General features: G+C 39.0%; 1 protein-coding gene across 1 annotated transcript in view; it reads right to left on the bottom strand.

Moving 5' to 3' along the window:
• PRKAR2A (protein kinase cAMP-dependent type II regulatory subunit alpha) overlaps positions 1 to 21,268 on the bottom strand; it is a 50,973-nt gene that overhangs the window by 14,556 nt on the left and 15,149 nt on the right. Inside the window, exons 2-5 of the mRNA XM_015874912.2 lie at positions 19,188 to 19,223; positions 6,543 to 6,595; positions 5,013 to 5,096; positions 1,926 to 2,032 (exon numbers count right to left, since the gene is read on the bottom strand). Coding sequence (XP_015730398.1) covers positions 1,926 to 2,032; positions 5,013 to 5,096; positions 6,543 to 6,595; positions 19,188 to 19,223 — 280 coding nt within the window. The remainder of the gene's footprint in view (positions 1 to 1,925; positions 2,033 to 5,012; positions 5,097 to 6,542; positions 6,596 to 19,187; positions 19,224 to 21,268) is intronic.

Below are 21,268 nucleotides of genomic sequence, written 5' to 3'. Positions count from 1 at the left end.
TCTCCTTCACAGCAGCGAGGACAACATCACAAGGTATTTGTCCTAGCTCTCCCCTCCCTTCAGTATGCACTGAATGGCTGCTGCATCCTCACATTGCACCAAACCACTGACGGTGAAGGAAGCTCAGGCAAAAGAGACTGGTACAGCTGGGTTAGAAGCAGAAGACTCTGGAAAAACAGCCCACACCAGGAAGCCTATTTTTCTATGCAGACAAGAAGCTGAAGAGTTACATCAGCAACAGAAAGTAACCCTTCACTCACACAGAAAGAAAAATCCTCAGGGATATTTAGGCATTAATGGCTTATCTTAGAATAATAAATGAGCCTACTGATGCCTTAAAAGAGCCAAAGTCCTCTGAATTTGCACTCGAACACAAGTGGGAATACTGTAACTTCCAATAAGCACCAGCATCTCCCTATTCTGTTGCAGGAAAAAATGAGGAGGGGGGGAGTAGAGGAGCAGGACAGAAAGGGAAGAGGACAGAACTGATAACCTTTGTATTCTTTGCAATAAGAGAACATCCAGTCAAAGAGTTGCAGCTGAGTTGTATTTGACAGCAAAGGCCAATACAATCTATTGCTAAACAACACCACGTTTAGTTTCCCTCATTTATAGCCTTTTTACCTCCACATACTTTTGGCAACATATTTACATTTGTGGTATATTATACCTTAAAAACAACGAACTTGAAAGACTGAAACCTTCCAACACAACTGTCTCTACAGAAAACATTTTGGAATAGCATTACATCTGTAGAAAAGACTATATATTTAAAACAAAAGCAAAATGCAACCTTAATGTTAAAACTCGTAACAGAAAAAAAATTTTATTAAACAATAAGTTAAGAGCCTTACACAGAAACAAATTAACATGGATCCAAGTGGCCTCTGGCACCTGACATTTCTGAGAGGCTCCTAAAGTTCCTCAGGATTAAGAAACCCTGTTCTGTATACATATCATCACGCTGTCTTAACTGCTTTAAAAACACTTAATGTTAAAAGTCTTACTCAGTGATAAGGATGATGACACACTGAGTCAAAAAGAAAGTAGGTAACTAAGAGTCTGTTCCAACATTTAACATTCATTCATTATACCGTGGTTAATGTTACCCTTGAACAGACAGAAATAAATCTGAGTCCTTAACTCTACTCCAAATATGGTGATGAAACACAAGGCAAGATGGAATTTCTCCTTAAAGCTCCTGTTAGGGAGAAAGACACTCAAAATGTGCACATAAGTACACATACACACACACACAATGCATTTTTTGTGTATATATTATGTGATCTACAAAACTATCAAGTGTATGGACTCAATGCAAGATACTGCAAGATGGAACCTTAAACTGCAAATAAAAAGCAAATGACCAATAGAAGCAAAAAACCACAAACATCTCTCAAGTCAATCATCAAAACTAATTGAAGGAAAGGTAAGTTATTCCATGGTAGCCACCAATTTATGTGCTCATGGATGTCCCTTTCCTCTACCCCTCACTCATCACACACTTTTTTTTCTTCCTTTTGCTGCCTTCTTTCTTCAGGAAAAAAACAACTTAGTCTAGAGACAGCACATAACATGGCTGGTTTTAATCCACGCACATGCTGATTGGCACAAATGTTAAACTGAGCAGATTATACAAAAACAAGTGCTGCATCCCTTCCCTTAGAGAAAGTGATGTTTGAGTTTTTATATAGTGACAAAGAATCTGTTAAAATCTGCCAAGTTTGAAAGGTGCACTTCTATCAAATTTGTTTACACCTGGCAAAAGATCCAAAAGACAACAGGGACCTACAGGGGAAAGAAAATTGAAAGACAAAAGGAAACAGCAATGATTGCAAGAAATATGGTTCTTTCAGAAACCAGCCCTGCCATTTCTAAGAAACTAAAAGAAACATATTTTGTATTTCAAAGGCACAGCTGCTTACTGCTCAATGACGTAGAAGTTGTCTCCATCATCCCCTTGATCAATCACATGTTCATGAGGTTTCACCTTCCTCTCAAACATGGCATCAAGGACTTGAGAAAGCTGCTCCTATAAAACAAATGAGGAGAAAAACTTGACCTGGACTTGACCTGGACAGTGAACTGCAACATACATCACACTGCACTATTTTTACTGTACGCAAATGAAAGTAATTTCAATAACAAATTTTGATTTTAACTGTGAAGTATCTCACTTTGTTTAAAGCTTATCAGTCTAAGTCCAATAATGAATACAAAAAGATACTTCCACTACAGAAGAGCCATCACCTCAAATATGTATGCTTAATGCACACTACGGCAATGCCAAAGCACACTGCATGTACCAAGATCTCACCTGGGATAATCATAGAACCACAGAATCATTTGAGACAGAAAGGACCCTAAAGGCCATCAGTCCAACCCTCCTGTAATGACCAGGGACACCCACAGCTCCATCAGGTGCTCAGAGCACATCACGCCTGACCTTGGCTGTCTGCAGTGCTGGGGCACCACCACTTCTCTAGGCAGCCTGTGCCAGTGCCTCACTGCCTTACCATAAAGAACTTTTCCCTTTATATCCAATCTACATCTCCTGTTTCAGTTTGAAACCATTTCCCCTTGTCCTGTTACAACAGACCCTGGTAAAGAGTCTGTCTCCTTCAAAACCTTTCACACCTTCACTGCAATGGACACTCACTGATTTCTATCAGCAATACATAAGTTTCATTATATGCATACCTAAAAACCAGGCAAACTGGGTTTCTCTTGTGAGCTGTGACTAAACTCTTGTAGGCAGCACAGACAAGGAAGTTGTGAAAGTCAAAGCCCACAGCCAGGCAGCACCAACCATACAAGATACTGCTTCTAGCACTCTTGCAAACACAGGCCATCTAGGCTTGGCTCTGGATGGCTCTGGCTCTATATCAACTATATTCCTGCTTTTCATTGAATTTTATTATCACATTTTTAAAAACTCTCCTGGTACTTAAACTAAACTAGGAATTACTGCCTGAAAGCAGTTTGTTCGAATAATTTGTCAAAAAACAATTAAAAATCCTAAAAAAAAATACTTTCTAAAAACACAGGAACTCAGCTGTGTTTTATTTGGAGAATAAGCAGGCAAAGACTTAGATTAAAGAAATGCAACAGAGAGTTCTTCTGTTAATAAGGGACTATGCTCTGTCAGACTCCTGAACTGTAAGGCTTTGTTGTTTAAAGACAAGTACTAAGGATGCTCAGGGATTTTTCTGCTAAGAATAACAATAGTTGCTCTCACCATGAACATTTCAGTCACAGCTCAAATTCTACAAATTCATTTATAAGATATTGTGGAGCAAATACATGGTATTTCATTCCAAGCTTTTAACAGCCAGTTTTCTACACTCCCTGCACTTTAGGTTGAAAAATACATCAGATATGTCACTGGACATGACCATAACTTCTATCTATATTATCACACAGTTAAACTCTGATATTAGTCCAAAACTCAATGTGAATCTTGCCACAAATTATCCAATGGACACTGGCTCCTTTGTATTTCATATCAAGTATTACAACAGCTACTCACACAAGAGTATTTAACACACAAGATATTTAACACAGTAGTTGAGTCTCTGGACCTAAATTCAACACAGTCCACCAACATGCAACCAGCAGAAAAGGAATGAATTTGGCCAAGACATTCAAGTTACATCTACACATTTAACCCTAGAGGGGTTTTACATGTTTTGTTGGTTTTTGTTTTGTGTTTTTTTGGGTTTTTTTTTGCTGTTTCATTTTTTAAAGTTTTACATCACACTCTTTGGAAGTTTAGAAGCAAAAGAACAGACTTGGGGCCTTCATTTGGAAGTGTTCCTCATAATTATTAAAGGACATTAAACAATGAGCAAAAGCAGCTATCGTGCATTTCACAATTCAGTAGGTTCTGTGTGGCCAACCTTGTAAATGAGTCATGTTTTACAACTATACAGAGGATGTTGAAAAGAAATCATCAGGATGAGCAGCAAAAAAATGCGAGTCTCATATCCCACTTATACCCAGTACTAGAAAAGCTCTTCCCTCTCTGCTAAGTGCCCTTTGTCACACTATAATTAACGTACGCAATGCAGTCATCTTTTTCACCACATGCTATCTTAAAGCTTGAGTCTTTAACAGCTGCAGTTATGATTATTTCCACTGCTTCTCTTCCCAGTTGCTTAGAAAGCTTTCCTTGGGAAGCAGTATTTTTCTAATCCCATTTTCTAGGTTCAAATTTGTTTTTTTGAAGTTATCTTTAAATATGAACTGGTTATTAATCACTGGGTTGTTTTGCTGGGAGCCAAGAGATCAGCCTCATCAGTCTGAATGGTGATTGCATTTTGTACATACTAATGGAGCTGAATATTCTTAAACATGTTTCATTGTTTACAGCAGCCAAGAACTGGGAGAAATTCCTAATTTCCAAGGGAAGCTGAGCAGTACTTCTGAAGCCATGAAGTACATACTTCCATTCCTCAGGAAAAGCTCTGATTCAAACCATGAAGCTGTAGGTACCATTGCTGGTGTTACAGCTTTCATTATTTCTGATATATGATACCAAAATTTATTCAATCTGTATTGGAAATATCAGTTCCATACAGATAGAAACAAAAACAGATATAAATTATTCTATGGTTTTTCAGAGGCTGGATGTGATGAACCCCAAAGGTCCATTCCTGAACTGAAGCAAAGAGCAATTAACTTCAGCAATAAGTCTGTAAGATGAGCAGGAACATGGACAATCCCAAACCATGACTTTTACATTCACTTACAGAAATGTTACTGACACACTGCAGATCATAAAAAAGTGAGCAATCTAAAATGAAGCAAATGTAGGCAGTGATGGTAACTGTCAGTCTGACCTGCTTATCTGTACTGTTCATTGATGGCAACCTCTAAACACATGCCCCAAGCCAGTCTGCATGTAATTAAAAATTCATGAACGATCACAATGTAAAAACAGTGTCTGGACTGTTAGATCAAACTACTGAACAGCAATAATTCATGTTTGGATTTCTTTAAATTAATATTACCTGATCTAGATTTTTGAAGAGCAGGATATCTTTGCACGCCTCCTGCAGTCTGCATCGCTGTTCATCGGTTTTTGGATGAACTATCTTTAAAACAAAGTGAAAATAAATAAATGAACTGTCACAACAGCAAAGAAATATTATCGCAAATTAAACCTTCACTTCAGAACAAAAACACAAATACAATGTCAGGTATCGTTGTTTACAGCTCCTTTTTACTGTCTGCACAAGCAGTATTTACATACAAACACATAATGCGAGGCAAAAGAAAATAAAAGAAAAACCCATAAGAAATATATTATTCTGACAATTAACACATGCAAAACAACAGTAAAGAGAGACAAAAAAGAAAAGGATGCCTTTTTTTTTTTTTCCTTCCCTTCTAACCCAGCCACAGATACAGTCAAGGCTGGGGAACCCAGATGAAAAAGTCAAGTTTCCTTCCTGAACTCTGCCTATATTAGTTCCAACACCTTCACTGTTGGCAATTCAGAGAACTTACAACCCATATGAGACGTGTCTCTGATCACCTAATAACACAAGTTACCTAAGAAACATTTTTTTCCACCAAAAAAAATATTTTTCACTTGAAAGATTGATTTACACTTCTTTCCAGCTATAATTCCTTCATCAGGTTTATGTGCTTTTGGCGAAATTATGACAAAGGGTTCCAAAAACCAGCAATGATAGCAGGCTTCTCTAAAAACCCCTTGGAAAAAAACTTGTTTGTCGGGATGGAATAAATGTAGCCTCATTCAGAAAAACTAACTGGATGGCCAGATACACTCCATGTTGTTTTTTTTTTTCTTCTTGTAGTTTCCCGTGTATCAATTATATTTTCTTTTAAGAGAAATTAAATTAGACTGAGATTTTCATTGCAGAACTGTAAGCATCTCTGAGTTGGAATCTGGAAACTGAACAGTAGAGTCCCTAGAGAAAAACACTGACCCTCAGCAGCCAGGCTACAGGATTTCCTCACATAAAACATCTCTGAAGCAATACAATAACAGTATCTGGGCTTGAAATTCCTAGAAATTCCCAACTTCCAAATGTAATAGAACAACAGGTGGTCAGCCTCTCAAAATGCTTCGACAAAGTATTTCTCCTACCCAGGGTGAACCACTCTGACAAGAAAGGCGGTGTAAAGCATGCATGGAATTCTAAGCAGCCACAAAGGAACAGCTGTCCTTGAGCTTAACTAATTCCCCACAACAGCACTAGTGCTTTAGGAGTTGCCTCAACAAGCATTCAGAATAACGAGGAAAGGAGAATGCCCAAACTTCCAGAGGTGGTAGACAGTAAGCAGAGCTCTCATGTCCTCTGAAATAAGATCATATTAAAGCAACAGTGACTAAGTAAGTGCGTGGGACAAAGTGGCACTAAGTTTCAGAGCAATATTGCTGTGTCAGTGACAGCACTGCCTATAACCCCTCTGAATGAAATGCACAAATAGTGAGGAAAAATCTGACACACAGACATCTGCTTGTCAAACTGCAGAGAGAACCATGCACGATGCAATTCATTCATTCTTACCCTCTGTTCCGTGTCTTCTTCCTCTTCATCTGGATTGAAAGCCTCAGCACAAACTGGAACAAATTAGTGAAAGAATATCAGACAAATTAAGTTTAAATTAATTTATTATCTGCATTTTCCTACAGAAAAAAGATCCACTTTTTTTCTTATGCGTCAGAGACTTAAATATAATCTGTTCTCAGTGCAGGCACATCATGGCTGTCCTCAAATTCTCATGAGAGGTCAGTAACTCGTGCTAGCAGGTAATAATGTTGCCTGGTGAGTACTCCAATACATGCACACAGGTTTCCTTCCTGTCCTTATTGAAACATAAAAATCACCATTCAGATTAATTTACAAACACACACGTGTGAAAAATACTGCAGCTACGTCGTCCCACTCTCTGAAGAGCAACATAAATAGCAAAACTCACAAAAAGGAGTGCAAGGAGACATGTCGCACTCTACCTCAAGTCCGATTTGCAATTAACTACTTTTTGTTTTTAATGAAGAAATAACGTATTTACACAAATTAACCCAGTAAATGAATGCTGTTTGACTGTGGTACATTCTATGACTACGAAAAACAGTGGGTAATCCATATGCTCCTATATCTTACTACCTTTGAACCATCAGAACACCAAATTCTGATACAAAAAGGACAATGAAAAATATCGAGTGATTTTTTTTTCCCCCCCCCAAAGTCTGAGAACGTTTGTGTAAATCAACACCCCAGTGCTTAGGAACAAGGCTCCTGTAAACCAGCTACAGGATAAACTGTGGGAGATGCAGTGATAATGATGAGCTTTGAAAATTTCAGATTATTTTTGTCCATTTCTAATACTTCAGAAAAGGTTCATCTTCACAGCTATTACACAGCTTTACAATATCAAACATGTTCTCCTTTGGCCAACAAAAGCCTGGGTCCTTAGTTCACATTTTGTTATTAACTCGTGGGCATTCACTGTTCTTAGATGTCAAAGTGAACCCCGCATTCTTACTACCTGCAGAGATAAAGTCTTTTCATCTACCTTGTTCTTGCTCTAATAAGGACAGCCTCACTTCTGAGGCCATACAGCACTTGTAAATCTTACAAGGAAACACTGACAGCGTTTTTCTTTGCACTGCACCCAGCATCCTGACAAGACTGAACGCTTGGCAGAAAGCCCAGCAGCTCACTGCAATGACACGTAACAACTGAATGGAGTTAGAAAGCATAAATAAAAATAAGTAGACTTGAAAAGGGAAAAAAAAAAAGGCCTCAAATCCAGCGCCTTGCAAAGAATTTGGAAATCTATACACAACGACTGACCTCATCGTCAGATTTTTACAACGGCTGCAAGGTTTGCATAATTTGCAAGAGAAGACCTGCACCTTTTAGGTAGCAAAAGAAAAACAAAGTCAGTCTTTGCTAGAAAATTACATTTGGATCACTTTTTCCTGGATGCAAACAGACTGGAACACAATACAAGCACTACATTTATTGCACCACAACGTAAAACCCCAACTATGTAATCATTAGCTATGTTAGAGTACTTACTGTTAATACAATAAACTCCTGTTTTCTGTACTCAAACAGCCCTGCTTCTCTGTTCTTCTGATTGTAAAGAACTACAACTACCCCCACAGAAGGTAATTTTCAGGGCTGTCGAAAGTTAGCAGTTAGCAAATGGCAGCAGATAGCCTCAACTGAAAGCTATTCGATCTTTCACCTTGACTGAGAAAAAATATACTTGATCTACTATTATCTACATGTATCTGAATTAACATTTTAACGATTGCAGCATCCCAGAGAAACAGGTACTCAAAGACAAGCTCATTCTCATCAAAAAAAAAGAAGCATTAGAAGCAGCAGCATCTTCTTGGACTCACCCAATTGGAAGGACCTCTTTCCAGAGGTCACCCAGCCTAAACCAGCCCTACAGGGGAGCTCCCTTCAATGTCAGATCAGGGCTGACCTGGGAACCTCCCTGGGTACAAATTCCACAGCTCACTGGCTTCCCAGTTGCTGCACTGCACCACTCTCCCAGGGAAAAAGCTTTTCTTAATGTGTGACCTAAATCTCACAAACATCTTGAAATAAGTGATGTCTGAACTCACACCTTTCCTATGCAAGGCTTTTCAGCACAGCTCTGCCCTTGAGCAAATGCTAAGTATGAATGTGATCACATATTTCCAACACCACAGCTGTATCAGCATATATGTACTTCATGCAGACCAAGTGTCTTTCCAAAACTACCCACAGAATTCAAACAGCTGTGAAACAGAATAAAAGTTTTCAACTTTTAGAAGCATTAAGATACATTCATATTTATTTATTTTTAATCAAGCTTTTATCCTAACATTTACATTTTTTTCTCCTTTTGCTTGTGCAGCTTCTACAGCTAGCTTAGCTTTCTTCTCATACAGCAACTTCTTTGGCTTTCAAGGAAGCACATCTGTTAACACCTCTGAAGGCTCAGATCTATATTCTGTTATGCAGGTGACAGCATCTGAAAGCAAGAATGATTTTTCTGGCTGCAGCAGTGACGCGAGCTGTGAATGGCAGAGGTGGGGGGAAACAAGAGGCAGAGAGAGAATTAGAAGTTGCAAGAGAAGGTTGCCACTACAAACACTTTGCTCATGTAGGCCTGAATCAGTCCCAAGATATTCTGTGAAGTACGTTTTGTCGAGATCAAAGTCCTTACACTCCATGCAAATTTCAGAATACTTCAGCTCTCATAACCAAAGTGTTTGTGTGAAACAAATACCACCCTCTCAGCTGGGGCATCGCTGTTACTCTTCTGTACTTATTAAATCATAAAATGGCTTAGGTTGGAAGGGACCCAAGGATCACCAAGTTCCGACCCCAATGGCCACAGGCAGGGCCACCAACCTTAGGATGCATTACTTCCAGTCCGTCCTACAAGATCCATCACTAAACACCCATCTAGAGCAGCACACGCAGACCAACTCTTCCAGCTATTCATTCAGATCAGTTATCTCAAGTGATGTTTAAGGCTGCGTTCTTTGCCTCAGAGCTTGGCAAAGCTACAACCATTTTTGTCTCTCAGGGGATGATGTGCAGCCCCTCCTGTGAGGACACACAGCTGCAGAGGTGACCACTTCCAGGGGCTTCTCACTGCTCCTTCACAGCTGAGTTGCTAAAGCATGCACTTCCAAAATGATGTAGTAGAAATGAACTTCAGAAGCTTATGCAGAACCTACGCAGGGGTCTTCAACAGCAGTCAATATGATTTGCTGTACTTAAGGAAACAGATTAAAGTCTCCCATCACATCTGTTTCTGCACAGATCAGAATTTTTTGGTTCAGAAATCACACGTTACTTCCTGAGTTAAAGATCTCACCATGTCACACACAACAACAGATTCATCCCTCATGCTTCAGGAGTCAAAGCCAAGACACAACTTGGAGTGACTGGGATGTAAAGATCCAACTCCCCCTCAGATCTGTCAGATCCCAACACAAACTATTCAAACACAGCACTGGCTGCCTGGCCATATATAGCGATTGAAATGTAAAAAATTTATTTGAGAAATATTTAGAAATAATTTAGGTGGTAAAGGAAAAAAAAATCATTTTTCAGTTCTGTTAATTTACAATTACAAAAGTAAAATAACATCTACTCAGTTCTTCACAGGTAGAAATATTCTATTTCTTTCAAGATGCAAAATACAGTTAATTTAAGGGAAGGGGAGGTAAAAATATTATAACTCCTCTGTTGCTTAATTCCATAATTCAACTTGAAAATACCCATTCCCACTATGGACATTTAACATGTGGGTTTTGTTTGTTTGTTTCTTTATCCTTGACAGAAAATCCAACTCTACATTCACATACACGTATCCTTTCTCCCAAGATGCATAAATACAAACAGTGTAATAAGCTCTTTAAAATGAAAACATCTATTTCATATATACATTTGTTTTATAGATTCTGAATGAGTTTTTCAAATATTTCTCCTAAATTCCTCTGGATCGATAAAAACCTGTTTTTAACTCCTTATCTAAAAGGCTTTATCATCACATCAGATGCTGAACTTCTTTGGACCTGGCAGCAAGAGGTGAGACTGCATGAAAAATAAGAGCAGCAAAAAGCCTTCTATCACGGCAATGACTGCTAAAGAAGAAAGCTTTTCATGTGGCAGCATCAAAGGAGTTCATAGCTCTGACACAGGAACAATCAAACCCTAAATATTATCCCTTAGACCTTCAGCAGTGAAATTGCTACCTCCGTTTCCTTTAATACACTTGAACAATACCTCAGAAGGACAGCAGAGTATTTCAGACTTCAGCACTGTGTGGTGCAGCACAAGAACTTCAAAAGAAGCACGTTTTATTCTTGCAAGTAAAGGAATCGGAAGACTGAAATGGATAAACACTCTGCTGACCTTGTTCAGGCCTCCTAAGAGAGCCTTACCGATGAGATAGTCACCCATAAAAAAAGGCCTCCTGGAAAACATGATGCTACTACTATTTCAGAGCACCCAGCTTCATAATTGTGCGAGTAAGCCTTCTGCTTTAATGATCTGCCCTGTTTTAGGCAGTTACAGACATTTCACCTCATTTCTGAACGCTTTACGTGATGCAGGGAAAACAAGAATCTAAACACCAAAAACGCCTGTGACCCAACAGACACTACAATACTTTGTATCTCAGTTCAAAAGTGAACATGGAGACAGCCTCACATTTAGGTTACATTAGGTTACATTAAAACACCACAAATTCCAAGAAATGGCTCAAGTACCTCCCTCAAAAAAAGATCTAAAATAAAGTGTGCATCATACAGGCTTTTAGTTGAATAGATAGGAGAGAAGCCAGCTGGGGAGTTAAACATCAGTGTTTTTCCACTCTAGAAATAAGAGCTTCTCTTTCAACTTCCAGACCAAGGAAGTTGAAAGGCCCTTTTTTGGTTTTATACTTGCAATCCTGATACACGAACTGCTAAGTCTGCAATGAGGCACTTAATATTTTAAAATACCAGCATCTTAGGTAAAGTGCACTGAAGTGCCGCATGTTAGAGAACAGGTATTTAGCAATGACAATTACCCCCATCTTTCTGGCACCTACTGTGATAGAGAAATGATGTCAATGTGTCAGAATGCATTTCAGAAATCAATGGCTTAACAACTTCAAAATGATTTTTAAGGATTTACAGGCAATGTCCAAATAGATGAGAAATGCCATTACCCTTAAAGGAATAAGTATTGCCTTGTTTACCTGTAATGATGCGAACAATCTAAAATGCACATGGTTTGGACACAAAAGGACTGTGTGCAGTTACAACCAGGAAGCCCCCCGCTGTGCTTTGTGGTACCTGCCCCCTGTCCAAGTGTGTGCATGCAAAGCAGACAATGCAAAAACCTGCTCTTCAATCCACTGAAGGGAAAACAAACAAAAAAACCCCACACCAAAACCTACTAGAACAGCAGCTACCGTCACTTCTGTCACCATGGAGCAGCTCTGGTGATTGCTAATAACTGGGAGCACACAGCTGTGTGACGTGATGCAGTTTCCTTTAGGATGAGCCAACTCCCAACCTTAGTGGCTCAGGGAACAAATGGATTTTATTTACAAGAAATCCACAGCTGGGCAGAAGGCTCAAGGTAGGCAGAACGTTGTCAGTTAAAAGCTGCACACTTCATTTATAAGCAATTAGTTCCCCCTTTTTCCAACACAGATGACTGAATTTAAGGCTTAACTCCTTTCTGTACCAAAATCCAGAGGTATGGGAAACATACACACAAATACACTGACCTGTATTAGCTAAGTGCTTCAGGCAGCCAAATACCCACACATAAGCCATCTCCCACAGCCAAGCCTTGCTTTCTTAAGACCCTCTTTAAATGAAACCACTACAAAAGCAATCACAGGACTTCCAAACTGGGACTGGCCTTAAGCACAGTATATTCCCTGCGATTTTCAGCATGCTGATCTCTGAAGCTTTGCATTATTTTGGTTATATTCAGTCTCACTGAGGTCTCCTGGAGTTAAAAATGACAAAGAGAAGCTTCTGACAACACAGAGGAGAACACCCTTTCATGTTTCCATCAGATACAGAGTTGTTATATTTATTAACGAGAAGAATGCAAATCTCATTTAACTCCTGAGGCCACTCCCAATATACACACCACAGCATCATGCTTTGCACTGAGAATAAGACTTCCTTTGTGTGACACACATTTTGACATTTCCTCCACCATTCTCCTTCCCATTTACTGTGCACAACAAGACTACGTGGGAATACCTCAATTTGGGCTTTAATTCAAAGGATAAAACACAACTTGTGTTCTGCCAAAAAAAAAGAGAAAAGCAGCCCCCGTATAGAATCCATGTGATCTCTGTTACAACCCATCAAAAATGTGATGATGAAGTTACACAGAATTCAGCTGAAGGCTGAGAAGCACTTCTATATTTCAGTACATAGGCTACCATTTAAGTAATCTTTCAATTAAAGATATAGAATAGGATTTACATATGTGCTTCATGATATTTAATGTAACAGGATTAATCATCTACTCCTTTTGCCATCTGAATACTTCCAAAAAAATGAATCCTTGGTTGATTAATTAAACTGCTCATTAAATGTGCACAGTTATGATGATCTCAGGACTAATAAAAAGGACTAATCTGAGTTATATTATTTGGCTTCAGATGGACCAACCATAATCACTATGTAACACTCTAAGAATCAGAAGTTATTTAGAAAGATTTAACAAAAAGAAAAACTGAATGAAATCCGCTCTGCTGTAGCTCTACTTACACCTGAATTGTAGAGATTGGGTCAGATTAGGTGCAACCAGATACTGTACTTAAACCTTAAAAAGGGACACTCATTAGGTGCTGAATGCCTTTGTGTCATTAAAGAATATCTAGAAAACCACAACCGAATTTATTCAGAGCAGTGTGAGATCCGAGCGATTGTGAAGTCACGACTGCTAATTTCCAAAAATAAGCTTTTCATTACTCACTGAATGCCAATTACATGCCAAGAATTTTTAAACAAGTCCCAATATTGCAAACAGAAAACAGGCTTTTTTTTTTTTTTAATGTTGAACAACTAATGATTCAAGCACTTTCTTACATGAGAGCACCCACACAATTTATCACCACTTTCATCTGTCATCCCACACACTTGGCTTTTGCTCATATCAACATTTTTCAAAATGAATTATTTTCACTCTAGTTATGATACCAGTTCTGTAACCATTAGGGCTAGCAAAAAAAACAACAAACCATGGAACAGGCATCAGGCTGTCAAAGAAGGAAAGGTTTATGCCATTGGTAAAAATGTAAATTGAAAGCCTTCTGAGTTGAAAAATTCATCAACTGCCTCAAAACCTCTCAGCAGAAACCATCATGCTATCAGTTGTGTAATATGGTGAATAATCAATACAGGAATTCGAACCAGAGTGTGATTTTCCAACCTTCCTCTGATAACAAGCAGTCTTGGAAGCAGAAAGCAAAGAGGAAGTCAGCCACATTCTCATCCTCCCTTGATGATATGAAGTGGCGCGATTTTATCACTGAAGTAGGAGACAGCATCCCACAAGAAAAAATACATTAAGTAAAACAAAAGGTGTTTCCTCTTGCTTTCTTGCTTCATTGCTGTTATTTAGACATTCTTGTTGTTTGCTGTTGGTTTTGTGGTGGGGATGTTTCTATTTGTTTTTTTTAAACAGGATCCCTAACCTGCTTTGTTTTGTTTTAACTGAACACTAACATGATGTATGGCATTAATTAATATAAAAGCTTTCTTAGAAAATGATTTTTTAAAGCTGTCATTTCAAAAGGATAAAAGTTACTCAAAACACTTTTCTGTGCATAATATTAGCATATCCTGACATCTCAACTTGCCAGGGTGTGAAGAAAATGCTGTATTTCATTACAAAGCCCAGAGAGATATCAGACTTAAACGATGGATCTACTGCATGAGATGACTGCTCATCTTTGATAGCAGACTGAAAAACTGAAGAGAATTGAAGGAAAAGTCCCACAGTGTCCAACTGAAGAAGAAATGATGAGTTCGAAGCATCAGCTGACATATAGGTCTCTTATGAAAGTTCACCTTGTGAGGAATAAAAGTCAAGAACTGTCACAGGGCATTAATTTACACATGACTGACAGACCAAATTCTATACCTACACCACGTTAAAATGTTACATGAAGATGAAAAATCCCAACCGTCGTGTCATGTTGCTAGAAAGAAGCAAGAGAGAAATTTCAAATACTCACCCCAAACACAATATTTGCAGGGGACACAGGCCAATCCTAAGACTGCTGTCAGATTCTTTGAATATTAATGACTAATACTGAGCAGCTGCTTATACAATTACCACACTGATAAAAGCATTTACCTAAGAATTAATGCAGATAATTTCTATCACCAAGTGCAGTAATTCCAAGTGTTCAACACAGAAAATCTTTATTCGTTACTAAGCACTTTGCTATGGTTCCCAGCAATAACACTGTACATCATGAAATAGGAGACGATGTTTCCTTCACATTAAACCAATAAAGGCACTTGAATCTAGGAATTGCACCAGGCAGCGTTGATCTTTCCAATGAAAAGAAATGGATTTTAGATATCTCTGGACAGGGAAAGAAACAGTAATATACACATACATACACGTGCATACACACTTGCACTTGCTGAAACATGCTCTGACTGCTCATAAAAAGTAATAAGATGAAGCTGAAAAAAGGACTTCACAGTAATTAAAAGCAGAACTATGATTTTATTTTGTCATTTCTTTATTCATGAAAGCAGTTGGAGTGGGCTGAGTTGCAAACTTAGAATGCCTTGCAATCACACAGTGACAAGCTGTGACCTTGAGACAGTAACACAACCTGAGCTTTGCTCAAGAAATGTCCAATGCTGCTAATTGTGCGCTTCTGTTAAAACCCCAGCTCGTTCTGAAATAGTGCCATGTAATTCAAAAAGGTTCTTTCAATAAGAAAGAGGAAATTTCAGTTTAGAAATAAAAGACGTACCAAAAAGGAATGTAAACACTTCAAAAACACCAAATACAGACTTTAAATCACAAAATGTATTGGAAATTTAGAAAACTTTTGAGCTGAAATAGTGGGAGAGAAATTCTACAAACAGCACAAACTGAAAACTGCAGGTTTTTGGACTGGCCACAGAGCAGAAGGAGATAACTTTCCTTCCCCAACGAGGCTAAGAACATGCTTATGAGGACTGAACAGCCTTCTCTGCTGAGTGCAGACTGTTCCCATGCTCAGTGTTTCTCAACTTATTTCTCTCTTTCAAAAGGCAGCAAGCACACAGATAAGAGCAGGAAGATGAAGGGAGCCTGGGCACAGCACCAAGAACCAACATCTGCTCAGAGATCTTTAAAAGCGACCTGGACGTGGCCCTGGGCAGCCTGTTCTGAGTGGCTTTTTCAAGCAGAGGCTTGCTGGACCTGGTGACCTCTAGAGCTCCCTTTCAACCTAATTCTGTCAAACAGTAACAACCCAGTTCAAAACTTCTCCTTAGTATCAAAGATGGGGACTTTACCAAGAGTTTTGCCAATAACTTTTTATTTTTTATCAAAAAAAATTGCTTGAAACAGTAAGATGTTATGATATGACACTTAGTAGGACACAAATGAAATTCTGTCATTGCTACTCAGCAGGAATCATTCAGAACCTTAAAAGCATGTCTCTCCTCCTTAGAAGGAAACACTCACTTTTTTTTCTTTTTTTTTTTTAAAGAATCCATGCATTTCCTAACTTGGTTTCACAAATCTCAGATTTTTTATTGGCCACACGCAATAAAACAGGACTCAGCAACTTTTAAACAAAATTTTCCTTTCCAAATACAAACATTTACACAGCAGTTTTATCATCAGAGAGGGCTTAGACACAATTCCACAGACTGCAAATTTGATCCTCCCCACTTCCCTGAGTCTCTGCAGCCCCTGCTGAAGGCACTAAGCCAAAGCAGGTCTTGTCCATTTCAATTACGTTTAATATTAGCAAGAAAATTACAGAGTTACAGATTCTGATCATCATGATGTTCTGTTGGCGTGAGAAGATCAGGGAAAGAACCAGATTCCCTAGATTATACAATCTGATTATTCTACTTACACAGTTCCTGAATGTGAAAACTACAATCTCATTCCTATTCCACGTGGGCTGGAAGTAGATTAAGGAGGGAATACATGCATATGCAACAGAGACAAACCACAACAGGTCACTTGGATAGAATAGAATCAGAGAAAACAGATGAAAATCTGTCACAGACCTATAGTACGGGTGTCTTTTTGTCAGATTTTTTTTAATCCTGTGAGGAAGTCAGCAAGTCTGCTGGAGGGTGGGTGTTTTGTGGATTGAATCGAAGGAGTCTAGAAATGGTAATATAGAAATCTAGACAAAAACTGCACTTTTTTGAAAGATGTTAAAACTAAAAGAGGAAGAGAAATTATGCCCAACTGAGACTGAAGTAGGCGTGGCACTCTTCATTCCAAAAAGACAGTTAACTTTCATTCATATACCGTTAGTAGCAAGTTCTCCTCAATTCCACATATCAGTTAGTAGGACTGTTATCATATGTATCATACAGTAGGTCTAATCGCAATGCCCTCTCTTCCCTTCAATTACCTATTGTGACAGGAAGGGTCACTGGTGTCTCCCAGCTTCCCCACCCAGCCTGCAGTCACTAACCAAGGGCCAGGCTACACACCAGCATCCTCTGCAGTCTCTTCCACTATAGACAGGGACCCCACCAACCAACACGTTTGAGAGGCGCCCCAATGCTTGGAAAATATCAAGAAATGTAATCATGCAAGAATGAATTTCAACACAATCCATGTCTTAGGCAGGCAGGAATTGGGATGGCTCTCAGGTTGTCCAAATCAAACCTGTGCAGACAGAGTCAGTGGGCAAATAGTGTAACATGAGTTATCCATACCAGCAAAAGGCTCAGGCTTGGCTAATTCACTTACAGCAGTGGTAAGATGAGAGTTATACTGGGTAACGAGCACCACAGCCTTTTGCAGCCCATAGTTAGAAGATCTTAAAATTGGGGATGGCAGTGATGGTTGTTTTGTTGTTTTCATGGTTTTTGTTTTGTTTTTTTAATTTCTGCAAAGGCACCAATTATTATTTTCTAAATAGAGGATTGTTTTAATCAAGTCAATCAACTAGCTTGTATACAAATTAGTACTGACAGACACGCTGCTTGTGGTTTGTGTGCCTGCCATGGAACCTCAATGTTACATAGCCAAACATGCTATACAAATGTAACAAATTCATTCTTTTAGCTCTAGGGAATCATCAAGCTCTTATTTCTTTCTCCCTCCCAGCACTTCCTGGAGAAGGCCATTCCTCTGCAGAAGAGCACTGCTTTACCACTCGACACATCTATGAACTGCACCAACATGATGAGATAAGCTCTCTTTTCCCAGGATGACCTTCCTGCACAGCCTATGGAGTTTTTCACTCCCCAGCCAGGCCCCACTTGCTCTGCAGGCTGAACCTCTGACCAGTACATAGAGCTGTTCTACTCTGGTCAAGAAGCAACTGAAATTCCCTGCAGAGCTTTTTCAGTTGCCAAAGCACCTGGAAGAGTTTAATGCCAAGCAAGCCACCACTCTCTCTCCTTTCACGATGGCCTAGGAAATAAATAACTAGCAACAGTAGCAGAAACAATGAGTGCAAGTAAGCAGAACCACCTCCATCCATCAACCTGCATGGTCTCGGCATTACAGGGGTGGGAAAGAAACAACGGCATGTGAAACTGAGTTACCATATATGGGATACGAAAGCGATATCATCACTTCTGGTTAATGATTTTAAAAAAAAGAGAGAGAAATAAATTTCACTATTCTCTTGAAGACAAGTAATTACGGTAATTTTTAAGTGTAAAAGGTTTACCTGACCTTACAAATAGTTAACCTGTTCTGAAGCAGTTTTATCAATCCTGATGTTCTAGAAGTATTTTACTTCATAAGCAAGAATCGAGTAAACTCATCTGCTCAAAGTTTTCAGAACCAGCACTAATAAACCTCCTGACCAAATCCCACCCGTCTGCTAGAGAATGTGTATTCTGAATAAGTCTTAAAGAATGACAGCCAAGTATTGACAACAATTAATCAGCACTTGCCATTGGAGTCAAGCACCCAAAGAACTCCTGGTTTAGTTCTTTAGTAACTAAAAGCCTAAATGAAAATTCACTAATTAGCACTGAATCTTACTGAAGCTTCTCTGCAGTTTGAAAATCAATACAAGCTGGTTTTAAAGCTCTGCTACATGTAACTAAACACAAAGAACTACAAGCACAATTCCTTATCTCTATTTCCACAGCTGTTTCCACTTTTGAGCAACAGGAATAAGTCCATCTTCCACAGTTTTACATAGCCCTGGAATGTGCATTAGTACCCCAAGTAATCATTTGATTGATGGGCATTTGGTTATCTTTAGGTAGTTAATCATGGCTGTCTAGGGTTAATCACTTCTAATTTCAAGTAAAGTAGTCTGAAGGAGAATCTGTAACTACTACATACATGTAGAAGATACTTTATATGCCATAAAATACCACAAGCAGCATGATAAATGCAGAAGCAATAAAGAGAAAAGACAGTTTTAAATATAATTCTTTCAGTCAAATGAACATTTCAAAACTTTATCAGAGATGTAAAATTCTGAATAGGAAACCATACCTGATACTCTTCTGTTGTATCGGTTAATGACCGGAGCTGCAAAATAAGAAAAACAAAATTACAAATGCTATTTATTATTAAGAATTCAAAGTCAACATCTTGAACAATTTCAGTATATTTTCACGACCAAAATCCCATACAAATCTTTCTTACAAACAAACAAAAATGCTTTAATATAAAGCTCTCATCCAACCACTTGCCAGCAAGTACATATTTAGCTGAAAAACCTTCCAGAAGGTCAACACAGATGGAACTAAATGATCTTTAAGTTCTCTTGCAACCCAACCCATTCCTGGTTCTAAGATACAAGAGAAATACTAATTTCGAAACCAAATATCATATTCACGGTAAAAACACCTCATCCACGTCACAATAGCTGCAATTAAATAATTAACAAGTCCCACCTCCTGATGTGAATATTTGAGCCTAAAGTTTTCCGCTCAAATTCAGTTTGCCACAAGTAATGACTAACCCAACTTAAAATGCACCATGACATTTTAGTGTAGCAAAAGAACATGAACAAACATCCGTTGATGCCTAAGCATATAGAGGCATGTAAAGATAGAATTTATCCCTACTGACTAGCAAAAACAAAACCAAATCACATCACCTAAAAAACAGCTTTCAGTTTTCTTCAGGAACATATGAACGAGTTTCCTGACTATTGATTAAATCACTCGACCAAGACTTCTTGTTAGCTCAGACTGATACAAGCAATAGCTCACAATTATCTTTCTTTTCCACCTTTTGACCACATTCTATTCTGTCTAAGAGCATTTAACACTGTTGGACACAATGACACAGTTACAGAAAGCTCTGACATACTTTGGGTTCCACAGAAAAAAAGCACTTTCCAAAGACTACAGTTTCTTTTAGAATACTGGTTATTTTATCTCAGAGCAGGGATTAGTGTCATCGACACAGCACCCAGCACTCCACCGTGCTGAAAACAAGCAAAAAAACATAACCTTTTAAGGACAGTAAAGAGAGCGCTGTTATTCTGCCTCCACAAAGCACTTAAGATTAAATCGATAGTTTGCTTTTCTTCATACCTGTGACAGTTTAAACGCGTATAAACTTTCAGCATCGCTTTTACACGCTGTCAGGCAATGACTATTCCTACACCGAGGAGCTGAAACATGACATTTCCTACTATTGAAGATCACCTCTTATTCTGGCTTACCAGGGAGAAGCTCTTGGTCTATGATGACTTCCAGTGTTGCAGACAGCACACACACAGCTGCTCCCATGGAACAATCATGCTCTGGCAGGGAGCAGCCTGGCACTGAGGGGTGCTTTAGAACAAAGCTCATGAGGGTCCCACTGCAGCAATGCTGGGCTGCAGGCAGATCCCATCAAATTAGATGGGGCAGCAGGGACCAACACATCACAGTGAGCCCAACCTTTATGGAAATAGTTCCTACACTGAACATAAAAGGGCATCCAATTTAAAGCATAACTCATAACGTTAAAGCACATTCCATAGGTTGCTGACTGTAACCTCTGATACCAAGGCAGCCTGCAGAGCACACATCCTCCTACACACAAACAGAATAAAGCAGACCAACCCTCAGTGAAGCTCCTGCCCACAACAAGAAACATAAAACGCTACTTTGAAAAAAAAAAGAAACAATTCATCTTAGTCGTATCCACAATGAGAACACCCAACAGCCGCCAACGGCTGCACCTCGGGTCACTTACAAGCTAATTGAAGGAATCGGAACAATAAAAAGAAGTTGCCAAGAGAGGATTGTATTATAACTCTCTCTAGGTCCAAAGCTCGATCAGCAGCATTAAAGTTCACCATCACAGAATCATCACACATCTCCTATCTATTACACAGGGCTCATTCTTGCTCGTGTTGAGGCAGCCAAAATGCACTAATTGGGGAAACACAACAAAAACTGCAAATTAAACTGTTGTATCAGAAGAAACCAGAACAGCCCCACTTCCTCCCTGGCAACCGATGATGGCAAGTGACATCAACAGCTGAAAGGCACCAAGCTGTGAGTTTGCATCCCATGCTTCATACAGAGCAAACCTCAGCCAGCAGCACCAACGGCTGGTGTGGAAGTCAGAAA

This window comes from Coturnix japonica, chromosome 12 (genome assembly GCF_001577835.2).
Source record: "Coturnix japonica isolate 7356 chromosome 12, Coturnix japonica 2.1, whole genome shotgun sequence".
Classification (NCBI taxonomy): domain Eukaryota; kingdom Metazoa; phylum Chordata; class Aves; order Galliformes; family Phasianidae; genus Coturnix; species Coturnix japonica.
Note: the sequence above shows the minus strand (reverse complement) of the source record. Positions and strands in the feature narration are given on the sequence as shown.